Source organism: Rhopalosiphum padi, chromosome 1 (genome assembly GCF_020882245.1).
Source record: "Rhopalosiphum padi isolate XX-2018 chromosome 1, ASM2088224v1, whole genome shotgun sequence".
Lineage (NCBI taxonomy): Eukaryota > Metazoa > Arthropoda > Insecta > Hemiptera > Aphididae > Rhopalosiphum > Rhopalosiphum padi.
Window position 1 is genome coordinate 15486277 of NC_083597.1, and position 20377 is coordinate 15506653.

Sequence of the window (20377 nt, forward strand, 5' to 3'; positions counted from 1 at the left end):
ATACGCTAGTTTAAAATAGTAAATATGTTACAATTTAGCTATGAAATATTATTCGTTTACAATGAATATCATTTAATGCATGTGTCATGTAAACATAATATGTATTTTATTATTGAATTCGCTATTATATTTTAATCTAGAATGGATAGATACATTGTTTTAATGAAATAAACCATGATAAATAAGTTCTAATAAATCAAAAGCAAACACGTTTTAGCATATTAACACAGCTTGTGTATTATAAAGTAAACTAAACGTCATAAAATTATGATAATTATTTACTGTTAAAAAAAATATTTATCACCCATTTATATATTAAACAGATGTTCAAAACAATTATCGCTTAAATTAAAAATATGTTGATGATACTGAAAACTTTTAAGTTGTCTAAGTCCCTAGTACATTTATTATATGTATTACTAATTATTACTACTGTTATTAGCTACCAAATTAAAGACGAAACGGACAATCCAAGTGATATTGATGATGAAAATAATAACCCAGATGAAGATATTCGAGGCGACCGTAATCATATTGAATCAAATGATAATAATCCAACAGGAAATAACGAATATATGAATAATGAACTTATAAAAAACGTTTTTAGTAGGATGGGTTCAAAGGGAAAAAAACCTTCTCAAATAGGATCAAGTGGAGCAGATGCTGTTGAAGATCAGCAACCAGAAGAAGAAATAGAAAACGATCCAACTAGAATTTCACTTGGTTTAGATTCTGAACCAGAAAACACTGAAGGCACTGACTTTAAAGAAGCAAACTTCGAAAATATTGAAGATGAAAAACCAAAAAAAAAGAAAAAGAGGTCGAAGAAGAAAAGTAAGAATCAAAAACAAAAAAAAACTGAAGATGATGAAACTGAATTAATCGAAATGAATACTAATGGAATTAATGATTTAGACCATGAAGAAAAAGATATACGTGGATCAGATAATATTAAAGATCAGCAACCAGAAGAAGAAATAGAAAACGATCCAACTAGAATTTCACTTGGTTTAGATTCTGATCCAGAAAACACTGAAGGCACTGACTTTAAAGAAGCAAACGTCGAAAATATTGAAGATGAAAAACCAAAAAAAAAGAAAAAGAGGTCGAAGAAGAAAAGTAAGAATCGAAAACAAAAAAAAACTGAAGATGATGAAACTGAATTAATCGAAATGAATACTAATGGAATTAATGATTTAGACCATGAAGAAAAAGATATACGTGGATCAGATAATATTAAAGATCAGCAACAAGAACTTGATAAAGAAAACGATCCAACTGAAATGCTACTCGGCTTAAGCAATGGAAGAGAAGCTGAACTAGATAAGGAAAAAACAGAAATAAATTTACAAAAAGAAAAAACTGATGTAATATTAGCTGAATCCAAAGCCACTGAAAGTGATAATATAGAGTCAACAATAGAACAAACATCCAAATCATCCGATCCTGAGAAAAATCCCATTGACGATATTAAAGAAGATACAACAAAAAATACAATTACGGAAATTGATCAAAAGGACTTAACAATATCTTCACTGGAGAATGTTGGAATTGTAAAAATTAAAAACAGTGATAATGCAACTAGCGAGGCAATAAGAAAAAAAAAAAAAAAAAGTAAGTTAAAGTATATGAAAATTCATAAAAATTGTTGTGATTTATACCTAAGGTTAAATAATCTAATACAAGGTTCTCCATTACATTTTCTTAAAATAACTATGTAAATAATATAATATATCCTACTAATTATCCTAGACTGATAAATCATCTCCATTCATAATCGTTTTTCTTATACAATGATACCTGTCATTGCATTCAAATTTAACACATCCATTATAGTGACCTACTCTCCATATCTACTATACAGCAGAGCGATACCCACTTACCCAACCTTTTTAACTTATGAATTTCTTTAAAATTATATTTAAAAACAAACTGATTTTAAGTATTGTATTAAAAGATCATTTGACTTTAATTTCCAATCTACAGTAACATTTTGCGTAACTAGTATTTATTATTTTATTATTATCACTTGACTTCAGAAAAAAATTCCCTCGAAAAAGTTAATAATTATTAGTTAATAAATATAATACATTATTACAGAAGTTAATAGATCATTGAAAACTAATATTATAAATTATAATAATGCTGTAAATAACTTATAAAATTAGAAATATTTACATTTATAATTTACATTAAGTAAAAATACACATTACATTAGATAAGTAGTCAATAATCAATATCTTATAATATTAAAAGCATTCGTATTAGTACCTAACATCTTTGACAAAAAAATTTTAATTAAAAATCGTATTTATGTACTTTTATCAATAGTATAGATTCTATACTATAGAATACAAAGTATAACAATTCCAACAATAATCATTTTGGTAATTTTTCATTAAACTTATTTTTTGCGATTTTTTTTTTCACTTGCTGACTTTAGAACATGAAACCTATTGCGATATCCATTTCTCAAACATGCGCTTAGAATCTATTATTTTATTCAAATTTATTAATTTCTTAATTAATTAAATTAATTTAAATATCTCAAACTAAAAAATACATTGTGTACAGCTTTATATATTATATCAATTTTCAACAATTCAGCATATTTAAAAAAAGATTGGATGTGATTCAGCAACCAAGTTCGTCTTGACTACTTGTTTTATTTTCTTTATCTCAGCACAAGATGGTAATAGTTGAGTCTATTGTTATATCGAAATTCAATACATTTTAAACCATGCCAAATCTGAGCATTATATCTACTCGTTTATAACTGAATTATTTGGTGGATTTTTTAAAATGTTTTATCATTGTCAATAAATTTTAACGATAGCAACGAAGTAATAACTAGTACTTAAGTAAACAAATAAAATCCTATGTGCCATTTTTCAAAAATCAGTACATTATTCATCTTGAAAACAACCTAAGGCGGATAATGTAGTTTATAAAATAACAAAAATGCTTGTTTTGGTTACATTTGTTAACACTAACTGATGTTTCAAAACAAGTATTATGTTATAGGTAGATTATCAATGTAGCCATTAAGTACTTTTCATTATCTTCAATTCACTCTACCACGACCGCTCAGATAATTTATTAAATGTTTAGTATGATGAATATAGTTTTCGTGTATTATATATCTAAATATATAGATTTTTTTATAGAATTATAAGGAAAGTCAAAGTTTTTTAAAGAATTCTATGGATTTTTAAGGATTTTAACAGCTTTTTTTATAGATATATAGATGAATTTAAACCATGATTTTAAATTATTTATGGCTCTTACACCCTGATTTTCAAATATTTATGGGATTTTGAGGTATTAATACCATGAATTTTGGCATTTATACTCCAATTTTCAAAGATTTATGGAAGTTTAAAGTATTTAGAGTTTAGACCATGATTTTTTAGAATTTAAACGGTGATTTTTAAAATATTTTGGCCTTTCCACCCTGATTTTCGAAGATTTTTGGGATATTATTATTTTATTATTATATAAAATACGTGTTTAACAGTCGCATGATGCAATGGAAGTGAAATACGTCAGACGGCAGCGACGTTATTATCTAGAATGTACTATCATATATATTATATTTTATTAGTTTAATTAATTTAGTTGACCCTATCCAATAGTTGCATGTATTTTTATGACTCCACAAAGGTAAAACATATTCTCACAAAAAAAAACATATCTAAAATAATTAAATATATTTTAAGTATCCTAGCAACCGCTTAGAAGAAATAACATAAAATTATTTAACAATTATAAAATACATATATCTATAACTATATAAAAACCTCCCTTTTACCCTCATAGAGGTCGAATTTTGAAAAATCCTTTCTTAGTGCACCCCTACATTGCATAAGGAACCTCTGTGCAAAATTTAAAGTCCTAGTCCCAGCGATTCGGTCTGGGCGTTTATGAGTGAATAGGGGCGGTCTCCTATATGTATATAGATATATATATATTTACCATAGATAGGTAAATTATAATAATATATTATTATACATTAATTTTAAATGTAGCTAATGGTAGATAATAAATATTTATTCATAAGCCAAAAGGGCGTAATTTAAACAAAACAATATGATTAATAATCTATTTAATGTTAACATTGTATTTTATATTCTAATTTCTAGCGAAATTTAGAGAATTCACACATTCAGGAGGAAATGCACGCATATATTGTACATTTTTGGGAGACATGTTAAAAATGTACAACAAAGTAAAAAAACGTTTTGTCGGACACTTTTGTCATGCAATTGTTGTTGGCACTCCAATTATCTTAAGACAAAATCAAGTACACTTAAGCAATAACATGAAAAGTATATTATAATACCTATATTGGATAGAAATTAATAAAATTAATTAATTTCTAAAAATCTTATTAATCAATGGATATTATAATTTTTTTCCATACAGATCAGCTGAATAAAATAGAACCACATAAACAAGAAAGTCTTCTTATCGTCATCATGAAATTTTCAAGCTATAGAGATTGGAAACATGCGTTAAAAAAAGCTAACAGCAGACACTTAATTACAAATATAATACATATGGTCAAAACTTATAAAATCGATGGAATACAATTTTCAAATTTACAACCAATAGCGGTATGAATTGTAATTTTATTTATTATAAATCCCTAAAATATATTGCTTAAGCTATTTAATTGATTTCAAAATTATTTTAAATAAATTTTTAATCCTAATTCAAATTAAAAAAAAAACCATACTTTCGAATGTCAAATCAATTATAGACAATATTGACATCTACATTTTTAAAGTAGGTCTTCTGGTCTTATACGTACAAGGATTGATACATATAAATATAAAATTTCTATTTTTTCCTATTTTCTATTTATTAATGAATTGTACTGATAAAAAAAGCTTTAGATGGAATACAGATATCGGCTGTTGTGAGGAATTATCATTTTATTTTTTTATTTCAGCGATAGATAGTTAAGTATTATAATTAATATAGATTAAAATATCCATAATACCCAGTAAACCAACGCTTTCGAAAAAGATTCTGACTTCTGAATAGATCACGCTTCACTGTAATGTTTACAGGTATGTTAAAAATATTTAAGAACTCATGAAATGAAAAACAATCAAAGACTTTGAAGTTTAGGATACATATCAAATAGAATAAAATAAGATCAAGTTTAACTTTGTATTAAAATCAGTCAAACTAAAATAACTAATTAAATTTAAAAAAATATAATAGGTACCGTTGTAATTAATTTCTCGGTTTTTAAAGTATAACTTATCAATTTAATATAAAAATGTATTCAATTTGATCCATTTCCCACAAAAAATTTTTGAGTATCAGTATTCCAATTTACAATAATATGATTAAAACCATTATCATACAGGGCCCGTAAATTATTCGAATACGTATTCTAAATACAAAATAAAAGTATTCTTTACAAGACTGCATACGGGTCTCCTAGGTTCCATTTAAACCACCATTAAACATTATTTATAAAAAGGTCGTATGAAAAATTTGGTAAATATCTTGTGTCACCACTACACAAAGGTTAAGGACCGCTGCCTTAGATTATCTAACACTTAATACGATGCACTCACATGTATTGTCTCCGCCTTACAAACGTACAACATAGTAAATTTGCTTTTAATATAACAGATTTTATGATGTTAACTTTAATATTAGAGTGAAATGAGAGAATTGATGTATTATCAAACTTACATTTAAAAACATTATCTGTTATCAATCGTAAAAAACCATAGAGTGATAACAGATAATGTTCTTAAATTTAAGTTTTATACTTGTTAAACAATTTGCTCAAATATTAAAGTTAACAACACAAACTCGGGTCTGCTGAAAGCCAATTTACTATATTGTACATAATCTAACAGAGACGACACAGCGGGCCTGGTATAGCTAAGCACCCTCTTAAGAGGAACATTTTGAAAAAGTAAAAATATTAATTACTAATTACTAATTACCTATCTCTCTAAAATACCAACTGGATAATAATTACCAATCAAAATACTGTATATTATAATCCATGATATTTATGCATTTCCTTAACCTTAACGACAGAACATAATCATGATAAAAGTAAACAAAAACATATCATCGTATGAAAATGAAGCTGAACGAAAATCGTAAATCATAATATATTAAAACAATATTAAAACGTTCTAAAAACGTTACAATAAAATTATTTTAATAATATTTATACGTTATTGAGACATTATTAAAACTAAAAGATTATTAATACGATTTTAAAACATTATTAAAACGTTACAAAAACATTATTTTATTAATATTAATACGTTATTGAGAAATAATTGAAAGATTATTAATACGATTTTATATATTTAAATGTATGTATGTATATTATTCATATATTAAAAAAGTACTTCTTAAATATTTTATTGAAAATTAATACTAATACAACTAAATTAGTAGAATAAAAAAAACATAACCTTTAATCATACATGTTTTAGATTTTGATCACTGAATAAAGCATGCAATTTAAACACATTGGTTTAAAATCATTTTTTTTTTCATTTTAGTTTTTGATAAAATATTATTCACTCTGTTTTTATTAATAGAAACTGTATTGTTTTTTATACAATTATTATTTACAAAGATTAAAATATGTCTTATCAAAATTACTGGCATACCCCTGATTATTACTTGTTATCTGAATTAGATATGACAATAATATGTTATTACAGATTAGATGTAGTAGCTACCGATACAAATACTTCGCCACTGCGTCGACGATAGTCGATAACGAGTTTATTACACGTAAAAATAATATGTATGAACCTATTATTATTATTTATTACCTATTTGACTACTGAACTTCAGAAACATAAAGTATTATAAAAACCATCCCACTTTGAAAACTTATATCTCGCTAACAAATTAACGAAAAATAATAATTTAAACGCTAAAATTTATAAAAAAAAAAAAAATAGCCCTATTAATTTAATAGTACATTTTTAATACAGGTTGCAATTTGAAAATCAAAAGTTGATAGTGATTTCACTAATAAATAGAAAAGTGGAAAAAATAAAATGTTATATAGTTTGATAAAAGCATGAAACAAAAAATTTTGAAAAAAAAATGAAAACATCAATATACTTAATGAAATAATGAGTGTTCAATAATAAAAGAATCGCCCTGTTTATCTATTGGTTTTTATACATACTCGTAATATTAATAATATGTACTAATCATCAAATTAGAAAAACTTGTAAACCTGTAAATAATTGTAGGGGAAAGATCCAGACGATTCAGTGGATACACACATGATGAATAATCTATTAAAATTCTTTGAAAAATTACTAAATATTGCAAGAAATAATCATAATTATGATTTAAAAATTGGCATAACCATTCATTTGAACAGTCAGTGGATCACATCAAGTAAATAACATACTTACATACATCAAATATAAAATATGTATGGTATTATATATTTATTAAAAGCTGATATATTCCCAGGAAATAAATAAAAGTATTTAACGTATTATACATTTTTTTTAATTTTAAAGGAATAATAATATTTAAATTCAATTGTAACTCAGTTTATGGCTATAATTATATGATTTTAAACTAAATATTATTATAAAACTAACTTAACTCACTTATGGTGAATACTGAGAAATTATCACACTATATTCAAAAAATGGGAACTCAATATGTTAATTTAGAGTATATTCTAAACTAGTGGTCGCCAACCAGTCAATCGCGATCGACTAATCGATCTTTCTAGGAATAGTAGGAATATAGGTCGATCGTTATAAAAATTAATTTTACCATTATCGGTCAATCGCGTGATAAAAAATCGGATAATGTGGAATATTCTCGAATACATAGTTATTCTTTGAAACTTAAACCTGTTTTATCTTTTACTCATCAAACAAATCTCTTTCGAAAGAAAGACATAAATTCTCCTGGACGTGGATCAGCAGGGACTTGAAATTTCAAATGTACCTAACGTGTTTGAAAAAGTTGACGATCCTTGTTCTAAACAGTCTAAATTCACAATACAGCATAGTGAGTTCCCCGTATTTTTTTTATTAAACATGTTTACTTTTACATTTATTATAGGTACTTAAAATCATTTTAAATATGATCTTATTCGTAATATTATCTTTATAATATGTATAATATTTAAATTAATGAATAGGTGCTACAGTTTAAGTATTTAATTAATTTAAATTTGATAATATTAGGCAGGTATTTAAACATAATTTATTAGGTTTTATTTAAACGGGAAATTATAATTTAAACTTTATTTATAATTTTTAATTTTATAAAATAAAAAATAGGTTTCAATTCATTCGATGTATTAAATAAACTAGTCACTTGGTATACATACGAAACAATTTCCATGGTAACATGTTCACCGGAATACAAAGATACAGGGACTTCTCCATTAGAAGGAGACGTGAGCTTGGTAAGTTCGCTTTTTGTTACATACAATTGCCTACATTATGTATTATTTCAAAACATATTTATATGATTATTCATGAAAACACATACATAATTTATTATAAACATTTTACATTTATAATTTATTTTTTAGTGATTATAAATTTATAACTGGCGGATTTATTTTTAATAAAAATTTTAGATAAACTTTTACATTTAAATAATATTATTTTATAAACTCCTTAATCTCCAATAAAATGACTTACAACATAAATATTTAGAACCATTCTATATCCACTTAAATTATTTTAAATGTTAAATATAGTTCTAAATAAAATAAACTATTTATAATACATGTAAATATTAGATTATTTAATTTAGAAATCAAAACTTATAGAAATATAAATTACAAAATGGAATTATCAATTATAATATAATATAGGTACATATATTATTCAAATTGTAAACTAATTTTATTAATTTACTTTAAAATACAAATATTAAATTATTTATTTTGTGTATTGTTAGATGAATGCATATAATACATTAACGGATACCGACATTCAAATGTCAAAAGTTGTAGTTGGTATACAATTATTTCCAAATAAAGTTAATGAATTAGAACCATTAACATATGAAGAGGTAAGTTTGTTAACACAAGTTTTGAGAACTACATTTATATTTTTTATAATAAAAACATTTAGATTCTAAGCTAAGTGATGAATGAATTGATTTTACAATAATATAGATTTACTTCTACTTTATTTTCCTTAATTGATTCGGGAATTTTTACGCAAAACAAGTATTCCACAAAATGTATTTTGTTTTTTTGGTGTAACTAAATAAACGAATTACCGTAAAAATTTTCACCAAATTATTTATTATCAATTTCCATAAGTGTTATAATTTTGACTCATTTGAGCTGTATAGAAATTTTTAACTTTTTTTTCTATAATATTAATAAAAAAAAAAAATTAACTGGATCAAAAAATTTAAAGCAAGGTGCTCATAAGTTATCATTATAGTTATTAAAAATATTAAATATAAAATATATTAGATATTTAAAATATTAAAGATACATAGGCACAATTTTTATTAATAAGCATCTAAAGTTCAAATTTTAACAAAATTCGTTGATATCATGAACATTTATATAGCCAAGGATTGACATTTTAAGTCATATAGTTACTCATAAATAGATTTTACTGAAACCAAAAATCTAAAAAATATGTAAGCATCAAATTAATTCAACCAACCGTATAAGGTACCTAATATTAGTAAAATAAATTACTCTAATAGCAATAATCAATATAAATATATTATTAAATATACTTAGACACTAAGTCTTATATAAGTCTTATATCATATTATATTATAAGTCTCTTATTAATATAGGCTGACAGAACATCTTCACTCAGAATCGTTTTACATATGCGATAATTTATCATTCAAATTCATAATATTTAATACATTACAGTAATACAGTGGCTTAATCTTCAATTATGAGGTACATTCGACACCTATTATACAATAGTAATCAATAATCGTGATGATATATACAGTTATCTATTTTCCCCTATTCTTCATATTGAAATTTAAACAATAAATATAAAAATAATAATATCATATAAAAATAAAATAACTATGTATTAAATAAATAAACAACTTCAAGTATGTATAATTATTACACATTTATCAAGCATACAAATATCTTATAAAATTTTCTTTAACATTATTTTTAACTATTGTATAACGTACTCTATCATGACAAATATATTTTTTTTCAAAACCCTAAAACTACAGAGACTAAAAGGTGATTTTGAGTGTGCTTTTCTGTCCTTTAATAAGAAAATATCTATCTTAACCACTGATTCAACTATAATTTATTTTATTTTTACGCATCGAGTTCTCTTTTAAATTATTTCTTCATGAACATGGATTATAATTTTTTAACACGGTTACTTTACATATAATATTATAATTTAAAAAACTGCATTATATAAACAATCAACAACGGCATATAGACATAAAGCTGACTGAATGTTTACAATATAAATGATAAGATATGATTTATGAAATGATAATAATAAAATGTACTTGTGTTTAACAGTTATGTTCAACACCAAAGGACACATGGAACGAATGGTGTGCTGCACACCCTGAAAAACTTCGGTTAAAGGTATCATTACAAAGATTGTTTTAGTTTATATGCTGATCAAGTAAACACATTATACACCAGTATAATAAACTATCTGCTATAATAATTTATTATTTAATTCTCGGTAATATTCACATAATTGCCATCAGTGGCGTAATTGTGGGGGGCAAGAGAGGGCACTTGCCCCCCCTGACAATGTTTTGAAAGCTAAAGGTATATATTTTAACCGTGGGGGAGGGGTGGAGGGGTTTTGATAATAATAAATATATTACATTCATTATACATTGCCCCCCCTAGATTTTTTCCCAGTTACGCCACTGATTGCCATGTTTTTTAACTAAATATGGTGGACGTGACCAAAAATGTCTTGGTGGCCTGCTCTACCTTGATTTTTCATTTGTTTCAAGTTGGTCAGTTAATTGCAACGTTCATCCTCTTCTCTATATTTAGACTTACAGATTGTATGTAGCCTTTGACTGATAGATCAGACAGGCGTTATTTCAGATTTTTCAGATTATTAATTTTACTACCTATATCCCGCTATTTATTCTTAAGAATCCTTTTTTGTAAATTGTTAAATGTATACATTTAGCTATAGCCATGTAGGTACACTAATTTTATTTGAAATTGCCAAAATAGTAAATGAATGGTTTAATTTGAATATTTTATAAGCCATTGGTACTAAACTCTTAAAAAAATCCTTACTCGTAGTTGTATAGATTTAGTTTTAAATGGTAGTCGTTGAAGCCGCGGACTTTTTATTAAACCTTCGGTTAGTTATGATCACCTGAAATTAATTTCATTTTGTGCTCAATCGATAAGTTTTTTTAATTTTTAATTTTATTGCCAGGAGGCGGTTCTTCCATGATATTACTGACGTTAAGATATTTCCATAACACGCTCTCTATCCTACCGGTATTTGGCGTACAATTCTTGACTCTACTTGTTAGAACTACATTTTTGCCTTTTTGGATTAAAATGACGATGTTTTGAAAGCAACATATAGTCAACACTATGGTTTTCTGTTATTCACTTTCTGTGCAATTCTGTTTTTCCGTGTTTATCGTATATTGTTCTTCATTGAGATCATCACCTTGTAGTAGCTATTTTGTATTTGTGATACATAATAAATAAACAATAAATAGCTAAAACTTAAATCGAATTGAGATGTATGAGAACTGACATAGTAAGCTTGAAATCGTATACTTACTACAGTGCAGAAGCAAATTCCTCACTTTTTAAATTTGTTATACTTTACATAGGTAGCAGACATAGCTAATGGGCAAATTGTATTATATTGTACTTATAGTGACTAGCATGTCCATTTCAAAATTGAATAAGTAACAATTCATTAACTCGTATAACAATAGGTACCTCTATACCTATGTAATTTTTAAATTTCGTATTTTAAAATTCCGGTATTATAATATAAAGACAAATACTTATAGGTAGTCCTATGATATAGTAAATAAAAAATAAACTCATGTCAACGCCTTGTTTGTATATTTAATATTAACATTTTAACAATCTATTTTCTATGTTGTTTATGGTATATTATAGGGTATGTTTTTACGGAATAATGAAATCGGAGGCGTCCAACTATTTTACATGCACTCAGACGATTACAGGTCAACATGCGGCTGTTATTCTTTCCCGTTGACTCGAGCACTTCTTCGTGGCTTGATTAACACTCAAGCGGAAGAACAGTGTGATTTTAATACGGCACACAACTAAATAGTAAATACCCGCAATAAAATCAAGAACCATTATAATAATATTAATATCGTTTTCCTCATTAGTACATTATTTGTAATTATTTTTTAGGCACTTGGGGTATGAATATTTTGATATTTTATATATTATTATTATTAAATGAATGTCTTCTATAACAAACGCGGGTTCATACGACACATTCGTTCATTTTAATTAGCTAAACGTTTTGTTCTCATTTCATAATATTACAATTGTATAATTATTGTTTTAACATGCGTAAAATACAATAATAATGAATATATTTTATTAATTTAGTTTTTTTTATTATTCTTGCATTTTATTTTATCTTATAAGTTATAACACAGAACAAGATACATAACTCCTATAAGTTGTATATGAGTATAGACTGTAAGTATTTACTATATTTATTCGTACCCATAGTAACTATATTAATACCACGGCCTCGAGTATTTATAATCATCATATTCACTCCTTTATTTTAACAATAAACCAAAATTTAAATTGTATAAAGTACAGTGGACGCCGGCACGCCGCTTATAAGACTCACTTTAGGACTAGCACAAAGTGAGTCTTATAACCGGAATGAATCTTACCAGCGAAGTGAGAAAAAAAAGTTTAGTGGGTCCCTTAGTTATCAATGTAATTAATGATACTCAATATAGGTAGTCAATATTGATCTAAAATATTATTAGTTGTATTATAATTATATTATTAATTTATTATGCAATATGCATTAATTATATCAATTTATGGTAGACACTCCTCCCCCCCCAATTTTTTACACCTATAATGATGGATGGGTTCTTGGTATATTTTTCTTTACCTCAGAAAAATGTTCAGTTCATTACGTCATTATACACTCTAGTGATTCAGTTAAACCTGACGGGATCCATAGTATTGAACAATATTCAAGTATCAGGTTTTGTTGGAATATCACCCCTAGATCTCTAAAATTGTTGACTACTTTAAATCTATTGCCAAGAATGAAGTAGATATTCATAATCTATTTTTTTTTTTAAGTAGTGCGGTAAACGATACTTCGGTGTGTTTAATCTTAGGCCGTTCTTATTTTACCAAACGCTTAGTCTTTAAGATCTTTCTGTATTTTAATAGAATTTTAACTTGAATTTACATTAGCTTAAATAGGTAACTAGCATAGGCGCAATTTGAAGGTGGCTTGGGTGTGCTTAGCACCCAAAATTTTGAAATTAGCACTAGAAAATTGTTTCATGTTAATTTAGATTTTATTAGTAACAGGTAGGTATCCATAACCTCAACCTCAAGATAACATTATAAAATAAGAGATAGAGGAACTTCAATACCCTCAGTTTTTTATTAAAATTGCGCCCCTAGTAACTAGGTACCTACTTAAATTGACTACTGAGTACTGACTGTACTTGATTTATAAAATCATATCAAAAAGCTTCAAAATTTAACACAAAGACCTCATGGATTGTTTTTTCAATAATTAATTTAAAATAAAACGAAAATACTTAGGAATATTTTTTATAAGTGTTTCATACTCAAATATTGAAGAAATGTACCTATAGTCAAATCTAAAATAACGATTTTTCTTTAAATGGTTTAATTATGTATTCTATACTTATTTGTCATGATCTATTAAAGGAGTTTCTAAACTAGGAACTAGCTGCGGCCCACGGGACACTTCTGGCCGTTAACTGCAGTATAATCTAAAAATCAACTATTCATATAATAAAACATAATGCACCTGATTAATTATATGTACCTATATGCCCATATACTATTAACTGTATTGATAAATTAAACATTAATAGATTAATAGGCATACATCAGTGATGTATGTAACATCACTTATTAATTGATTTAGCTATGTTTAAGATAAATCACCATAATATTGTTCATGTAAAACCAATTATAACATACCTAATTCATTAGTATTTAATTATTAAAATAGTTAATTAAAAATAATTATTTAGTACTAAAGTCAATAAATTATAATTTATGTAATTAAATAAGTCAGTGGTTCCCAACTTCTTCTATCCTATGCTCACTTTATAGGTTTTCAAAAAACTTGCACCACCCTCCTATAAATAGAAAAAATTGATCACCTTTTTTTCATTATTTCCCTACATTATAAAATAAAAATAATTTAATAAATAAAATTTTACTTTGTATTGATTTCTTGCACCTCTCCAGCAATGTTTACACACCTCAGGTTGGGATACACTATAATAAGTAATAGGTATGTAATGAAAAAAAAGCCATACAACATATTATAGACAATGAAAAAAATACAGTGATCAGGTATTAGACTCTAATCTGATTATGCTGATTTTAATACTATATTTATACAATATATTATTAGTTATAAGTTAAAACTATAAATATAAATTCAATAATAAATCATAGAATAATATGAAAGAATACATGAGCTTTAATTTAATGTAATATTAAAAAATAAACTATTTATAAATATAATCATTGATTAATGATTCTGAACATTTATTGAATAAATAAGTAATTTTTTATTTAAATGGCAAGTTTAAAACTGAATTTTTAAAAAACTAAAAAAATAAGTCATAAAAGATTTATTATAAAACAAAATCATAACATAACATAATTTTAATTAATTTAATGTTTTCAGATAGCACTTCGACAATCATTAAATTGCTTTCATTAGTAACAACAAATATATTATATATATAAATATATATATAAAATCTTGATCAAAATATTAAGTACAATTTTATGAAAATATTATTTTAATTAGATATACAAATTCTAAACATCACATATTTACAATAAATTATAAATAAATATATACATGTTACACATGTATATAAATATATATATATATATATATACATATCTTGCATGTATAATGACTGTTAATTAATAAATTTTTTATTGTCCTTTGATAGGGTCACTGCAAATCGTCAACTATGGTTTATACTTTCAAATATAAAACAAATGCCTGTAAAATAAAAAAGGATTAAATTAGGTTATGTTACAGTATTATACTATAATTTTATTTATAATATGGCTTCTTTATTAGACAATATAACAATATTTTACAAAAACCATAATAATATTACCTCGATTTCAAATTATTTGTATATTATATATTTATGTTTAAACTTTAAACATTAAAAAATTACTATGATGCTAAAATTTATATTTTTCAATACTTTATATTAAATCTTTTTAACTTTTTTTTTAATAAGCACGTGATTTTTAAAGAAAATTAGCAATTACTGTATAACTAATAATAACACATGATACTTGTTTTATAATTATAATTGTTGATTAATAATATGTAAATTGATGAATTAATAAAATAGACAACAAATAACACATTATATAATATTAGGATTATCATTTGGTGTAAACACATTTGTACATAATACACGTTATTATTAAGATTTAAGATTAATGACTGATTCTTTAATCATATTTTTTATCCAATAGAAGCTTTTTGATACTATCAACAACTAGATTATTAATTGTATAATTACCTCTATCTTTGTAATTAATTAAATACTAAATATGTTAAATTTAAAATTTCTACATTAATATTAAGTTAAAAACTAAAAAGTGACTATTTATAGAATATTATTTTAAATTTAAGTTTTTAGTATACATTTTTGTATACAATGATGTATCATTGAATCTAAATTTAACCCACCCAAAATAGTGATCCACACAATGACTCACACCTAATATACAGCAAAGCGGTACACTCGTCTACCACTTTTTTTGTAATTTTTCAGATGTTACTTATCAAAACAAATAAATAAAATTTGTAGATTTAAAATCGAATAAACTTAAACATGTTAAATAATCCAGACAAATCACTAATGTAGACCACCTATTCATCTGAATTTTTAGATTATCAAGGTTTTTGTGTAAGTTTGTACATTAATATATTATGCAATTAGAAAACTTATTTTACCAATTAAATGTTATGTATTCTTATTTGAATGTATAAATTTTCCCCAAATTTTTTCATTTTCTTCCTTAAGTTCTGAAAAAAAATTAATAAGAAATTATAATATCTTAAATTACTTATAAAAATTGTATCATGTAATCTAGCTCTGTTTCAAATTAAAAAATATATCATTTATAGCAAAATTTAATACTTACTGAAAACAAGATTAATATTATTATTAGGTGTAATAAGTGTAATAATAAAAACCTAATACAAAAATATGTAATTTAGTCATGTTACTAACTTACTTTTTAAATTTTCTTCTTTTAGATTCTTGAAATGACGTTCTATATTTGAATTTGAGAAGTCCTATTAAGGAATACGTAAGAATAATATAAGAAGATAACTAATTAGATAACCACTAATGTTATAAAACAAATTAATAATACATAAAAAAAAGATTATAAATATAAAAAAACAAACCAAATTTGTATTCTTTATTATGCTTTTTGAAGACATAGATTCAGATAGTTGTTGAATGGCCATTCCTCTACCTCCACATTTATTTCTACGTGGTTCAGAAATTATTTTTGACTATTCAATCAATCATAAAAAATAAGATTATTATTTTGAAATCAATAAAACATTCAATTATGCAATAGTTACACAAATCTTAATCTTTTTTTCATTTATTTTTTTTTTACTGTAAATAAATACTAATTTGTATTTTATGTACTTACATTTGAAATTGGTAAGCAACCAGACGCTATAGAATCGTCCTGCAAGCCAGAATCATACTTTGGTCGATATTGGGAATCATAGTTTGGTCGATATTGGGAATGATATTTTGACATTTCATTACTTCTTAACTTGGTAGTTTGAGAACTTTTATTCATATTTGACGACATTCTAAAAAAAAAACTATTTTATTATAATATCCATAATATTCTGATAGATTTTAAGTTTATCTTTTATTAAAATTAATAACTAAATACAAAATACCTACTCACCTATTTGACCAATTACTATAACAAAATATGTTATATTAAATTACGTATAACCAATTGTAAACACATAAACAGGAATAAAAAATCAAAAGCGAAACAACAATACCTAAATTAGTTTAAAAAATTCACAATCAAAATGTTTTAATTTATTTAACAAAGATATATAAACGACAATAATAATTAAGTCAGAGGTTTGAATAAATCACAAACAATATTCAATTGAAAATAATATAAATAAAAAATAAATATTAAAAAAAAAACCACAGAAACAGAATAATATAATAAATAACAATATTATGAATTTGTGATAGGAACCTATTGCCTATTATAAAAAAAGAAATAATATAACCACAGATATAGATAATAATCTATGGTATAACGTTTATCACCATGACCAAAATCAGTGTGACAACAGTTTTGAAAGTAAAATTTTGTCTGGTCCGCGAAAAAAATTAAAATAATACATTCCTGCCTTCGTCGACTGGGCGCCAATACTGGAATTCATACCCACGATAATTGTCTTCAATCGCGTTCATGCCTAAACGCCCTAAACATAATTATTTTATTATCTTGTCTCACCTCGAGTGGCACGCATATCATCAATTCGTAAATATTAATTAAAAATTACTATTAATAAGTAATAAACTAATAACCCAATGATTAGTGCCTATATTAGATTACTATCGAACAACAGTTGATGATGAACAGGGAAACCCGTATCGTTAAGCAAGGAGGGGCTCGGTAAGTCTAGCAGGATGATATGTTTTCATTTGCAATACAGCAGTAAAGTTAAATTACCTGAATTATTTATTAGCACTCCCTCGTCGTTGTGTAACGTCACGTTTTGAAGCAGTGTTCTAAAAGTCCAATGGACATGAACCTGATTTTAGGTACCTGTGGGCTGTGGACTGTGGTAATACTTAGTAGTTCAAATCAAACAGAGTACCTATAATATAACCTTGTATAAAGGTATAATAATAATAATAATAATAGAGCAGCAAACATGGTGTAACCCATATAATAATACAATATAATATATTATAAATAGAATAGTATAATGAGTAATGACTAATGATAGATAGATTTAAACGCAAGTCATACAGAAGTATTGTCTTTTTACAGTTAAATGAATTCACACAAATGTCAATAATTTAATACCTACAATAGGGAATAGATAGTTATATCACAGTTATATTTAATTGCATTTATCCCTATAGGGCCAAAGAGATTATTATAAAGTAATTATTTTAAATTTTAAATGGAAACACATTTTATTTATTTTGTAAGATATTTATAAAATTGCAGGACTACCTATAAAAAAGTTCAGTTTAGTCCCAGGTTTTAAATTATATTAGGCTAAAAGTTGTGTTAATGATTGTAATACGAGTATTTGATTGAGTAGAATAAAACATCTAGATGATGTCGAAATTTCCTACTATTAAAATCGTAGTTATTAATCTACTTATTAAAATTCCTATTTTTCATTAATCGATCTTTTTGGTTTCTCCGATTATTTTGAAAAGTACTATTATTTTAATTTTATTGTTAGTGATGACCAGAATTCGGGACTTGTAGCACTTAAAAACACCAAAATAAGCACTAAATTTTGCATTAAAAACCCACGAATTGTGCATAGAAAATCTAAAAATTTTCATTTAAAATATTTATTAGGATTAGTAATAAAAATATTTAAAAATAATTCTATTTAAATTTCTAATTAAATCTGTATTATTTTTTGATAATACTAATAATAGCCAATAGGCACCTTCTCAATTATTGAACTTAATTTCGGAAACTAAATAAATATAGGAAAAGTTAAGTTATATTTTACATTTAAATTTAAACTTTTAAACTTTTTCTATACACAATAAATTTATATAGCAGTCGCCAGTCAATTATAACACATAAATTACCTCTTCAAGTTTAAAATTTGTCATCGATTTTCAAATTTTCAATTCCATATTATTGAATACAAAACTTAGAAAAATTTAATATTTTTTATAACAAAACTTTATAAAATTTTAAATATTAAAACACGTTGTCCACACACAAGAACTCAATGCGACAATGCACAACATCAAATGACGAATAACGAACACAAAATATATGATAATAATAGTTTATTATCTATATCTGTGGTATTAGCACTTGGCAGATATATAAAATATTTAAAGCTATATATATGTTTTGATGCGGTATTTTCCAATAATACTATTAAGACATGGTCTACAGATCAAACGATTAAGTAATCATTAGAATCTATTTAGATTAGATTACTTACTGGTTACAGTATTATTGTGCCAAAACATGTTTTAATAAATACGGCCTAACGTGTAGACAGTTTTTAGGTAAATTTTTTATAATTTATCCAAATGGGTTATGCCTGCCCGACATTTTCAAATTATTTGTATGCTGATTTTAAGCTATTTAGTTTTCTTTATTTTTAGTTTTGATAAAAAAATTGTCGGCTGTCAAAAAATGTAAAACAAGATCTCACATAAATTATTCTCACACAATTTTAAAAGCAAGAAAAATATATAGGCACGTTTATTTTTTAAAAACGTAAAGTTTATTTTATGACAGTAATAATATTAATATTTTTTTTAGTAAATCAAAAACAATATAGATAGTTAAAAAAAATTGAAAAATACAAAGATTTGCAATTTCCATATAAGCATAATTTGTGATTTGAAGTTTTATTTGAATTTAGTTTAAGTAATGGTAGACGGTAGTTATGAAAATTATAAAATTAAATCTACCTGCTATACATTTTAATTTATTATAAATTAATTTGTGTAAAACTGCAGTGCAATCAACATTTTTTATAAACAATTTAGAAGATGCATATTAGTACAATTATAAATATTAATTCTACAGAATTTAATTACCACTAAAGTCTAAAATAGCCAATAGAGTATAGAGCTCTTCTCTTCATACCAAAATTCCTTGTAGAAAATCAATACACCTGTATTAATATTTTATTTGAAACTCGCGTTATATATATGTAATATGTGACTGTGTGAGTGAGACTATCCGGTTAATTTTATTTATATATTACTATATTAGGTAATAATATTCAAAAGAATGATAATTCATCGATTTTAATATAAATTCAATACTAAATACGAATTTCTTAATACAAAA

At 24.9% G+C, this 20377-nt stretch overlaps 2 protein-coding genes across 5 annotated transcripts; one reads left to right on the top strand and one right to left on the bottom strand.

Annotated features, from left to right (window-relative positions):
* The first annotated feature begins 323 nt into the window (after positions 1–323).
* LOC132917676 (biorientation of chromosomes in cell division protein 1-like 1) lies at positions 324–12605 on the top strand. 2 transcript variants are annotated; one of them, XM_060978525.1, is made up of 9 exons: positions 324–834; positions 916–1614; positions 4143–4328; positions 4426–4616; positions 7263–7413; positions 8322–8449; positions 8953–9066; positions 10535–10603; positions 12143–12605. In XM_060978525.1, exons 1-9 carry the CDS (start codon positions 357–359, stop codon positions 12314–12316), a joined length of 2190 nt encoding a protein of 729 aa, XP_060834508.1. In that variant the 5' UTR covers positions 324–356; the 3' UTR covers positions 12317–12605. The 2 variants fall into 2 exon arrangements, with proteins under 2 accessions (XP_060834508.1, XP_060834507.1); XM_060978524.1 differs by having other exon boundaries at positions 324–1614.
* A 2297-nt stretch (positions 12606–14902) lies between these two features.
* LOC132918138 (uncharacterized) lies at positions 14903–19299 on the bottom strand. 3 transcript variants are annotated; one of them, XM_060979252.1, is made up of 7 exons: positions 19147–19294; positions 18032–18179; positions 16967–17135; positions 16710–16820; positions 16535–16595; positions 16251–16322; positions 14903–15272 (listed from the first exon to the last, which is right to left on the bottom strand). In XM_060979252.1, the coding sequence occupies exons 3-6, from the start codon at positions 17132–17134 to the stop codon at positions 16261–16263; spliced, it is 402 nt and encodes a 133-aa protein (XP_060835235.1). In that variant the 5' UTR covers position 17135; positions 18032–18179; positions 19147–19294; the 3' UTR covers positions 14903–15272; positions 16251–16260. The 3 variants fall into 3 exon arrangements, with proteins under 3 accessions (XP_060835235.1, XP_060835234.1, XP_060835233.1); XM_060979251.1 differs by lacking the exon at positions 18032–18179 and having other exon boundaries at positions 19147–19299; XM_060979250.1 differs by lacking the exons at positions 18032–18179; positions 19147–19294 and adding an exon at positions 17237–17526.
* Positions 19300–20377: the final 1078 nt, after the last annotated feature.

Bases quoted from the DNA above. Each gene is read 5' to 3' on its own strand.
- LOC132918138 (XM_060979251.1), bottom strand. From the start codon at position 17,134: ATGTCGTCAAATATGAATAAAAGTTCTCAAACTACCAAGTTAAGAAGT. The intron at 16,596-16,709 runs GTTTGTTTTTTT...ATTCCTTAATAG, and splicing joins TAATAAAGAATACAAATTTG to GACTTCTCAAATTCAAATAT. The intron at 16,323-16,534 runs GTAAGTTAGTAA...ATTTTTTTTCAG, and splicing joins AAAAGAAGAAAATTTAAAAA to AACTTAAGGAAGAAAATGAA.
- LOC132917676 (XM_060978524.1), top strand. From the start codon at position 357: ATGTTGATGATACTGAAAACTTTTAAGTTGTCTAAGTCCCTAGTACAT. The intron at 4,617-7,262 runs GTATGAATTGTA...AAATAATTGTAG, and splicing joins CAAATTTACAACCAATAGCG to GGGAAAGATCCAGACGATTC. The intron at 10,604-12,142 runs GTATCATTACAA...GGTATATTATAG, and splicing joins CTGAAAAACTTCGGTTAAAG to GGTATGTTTTTACGGAATAA.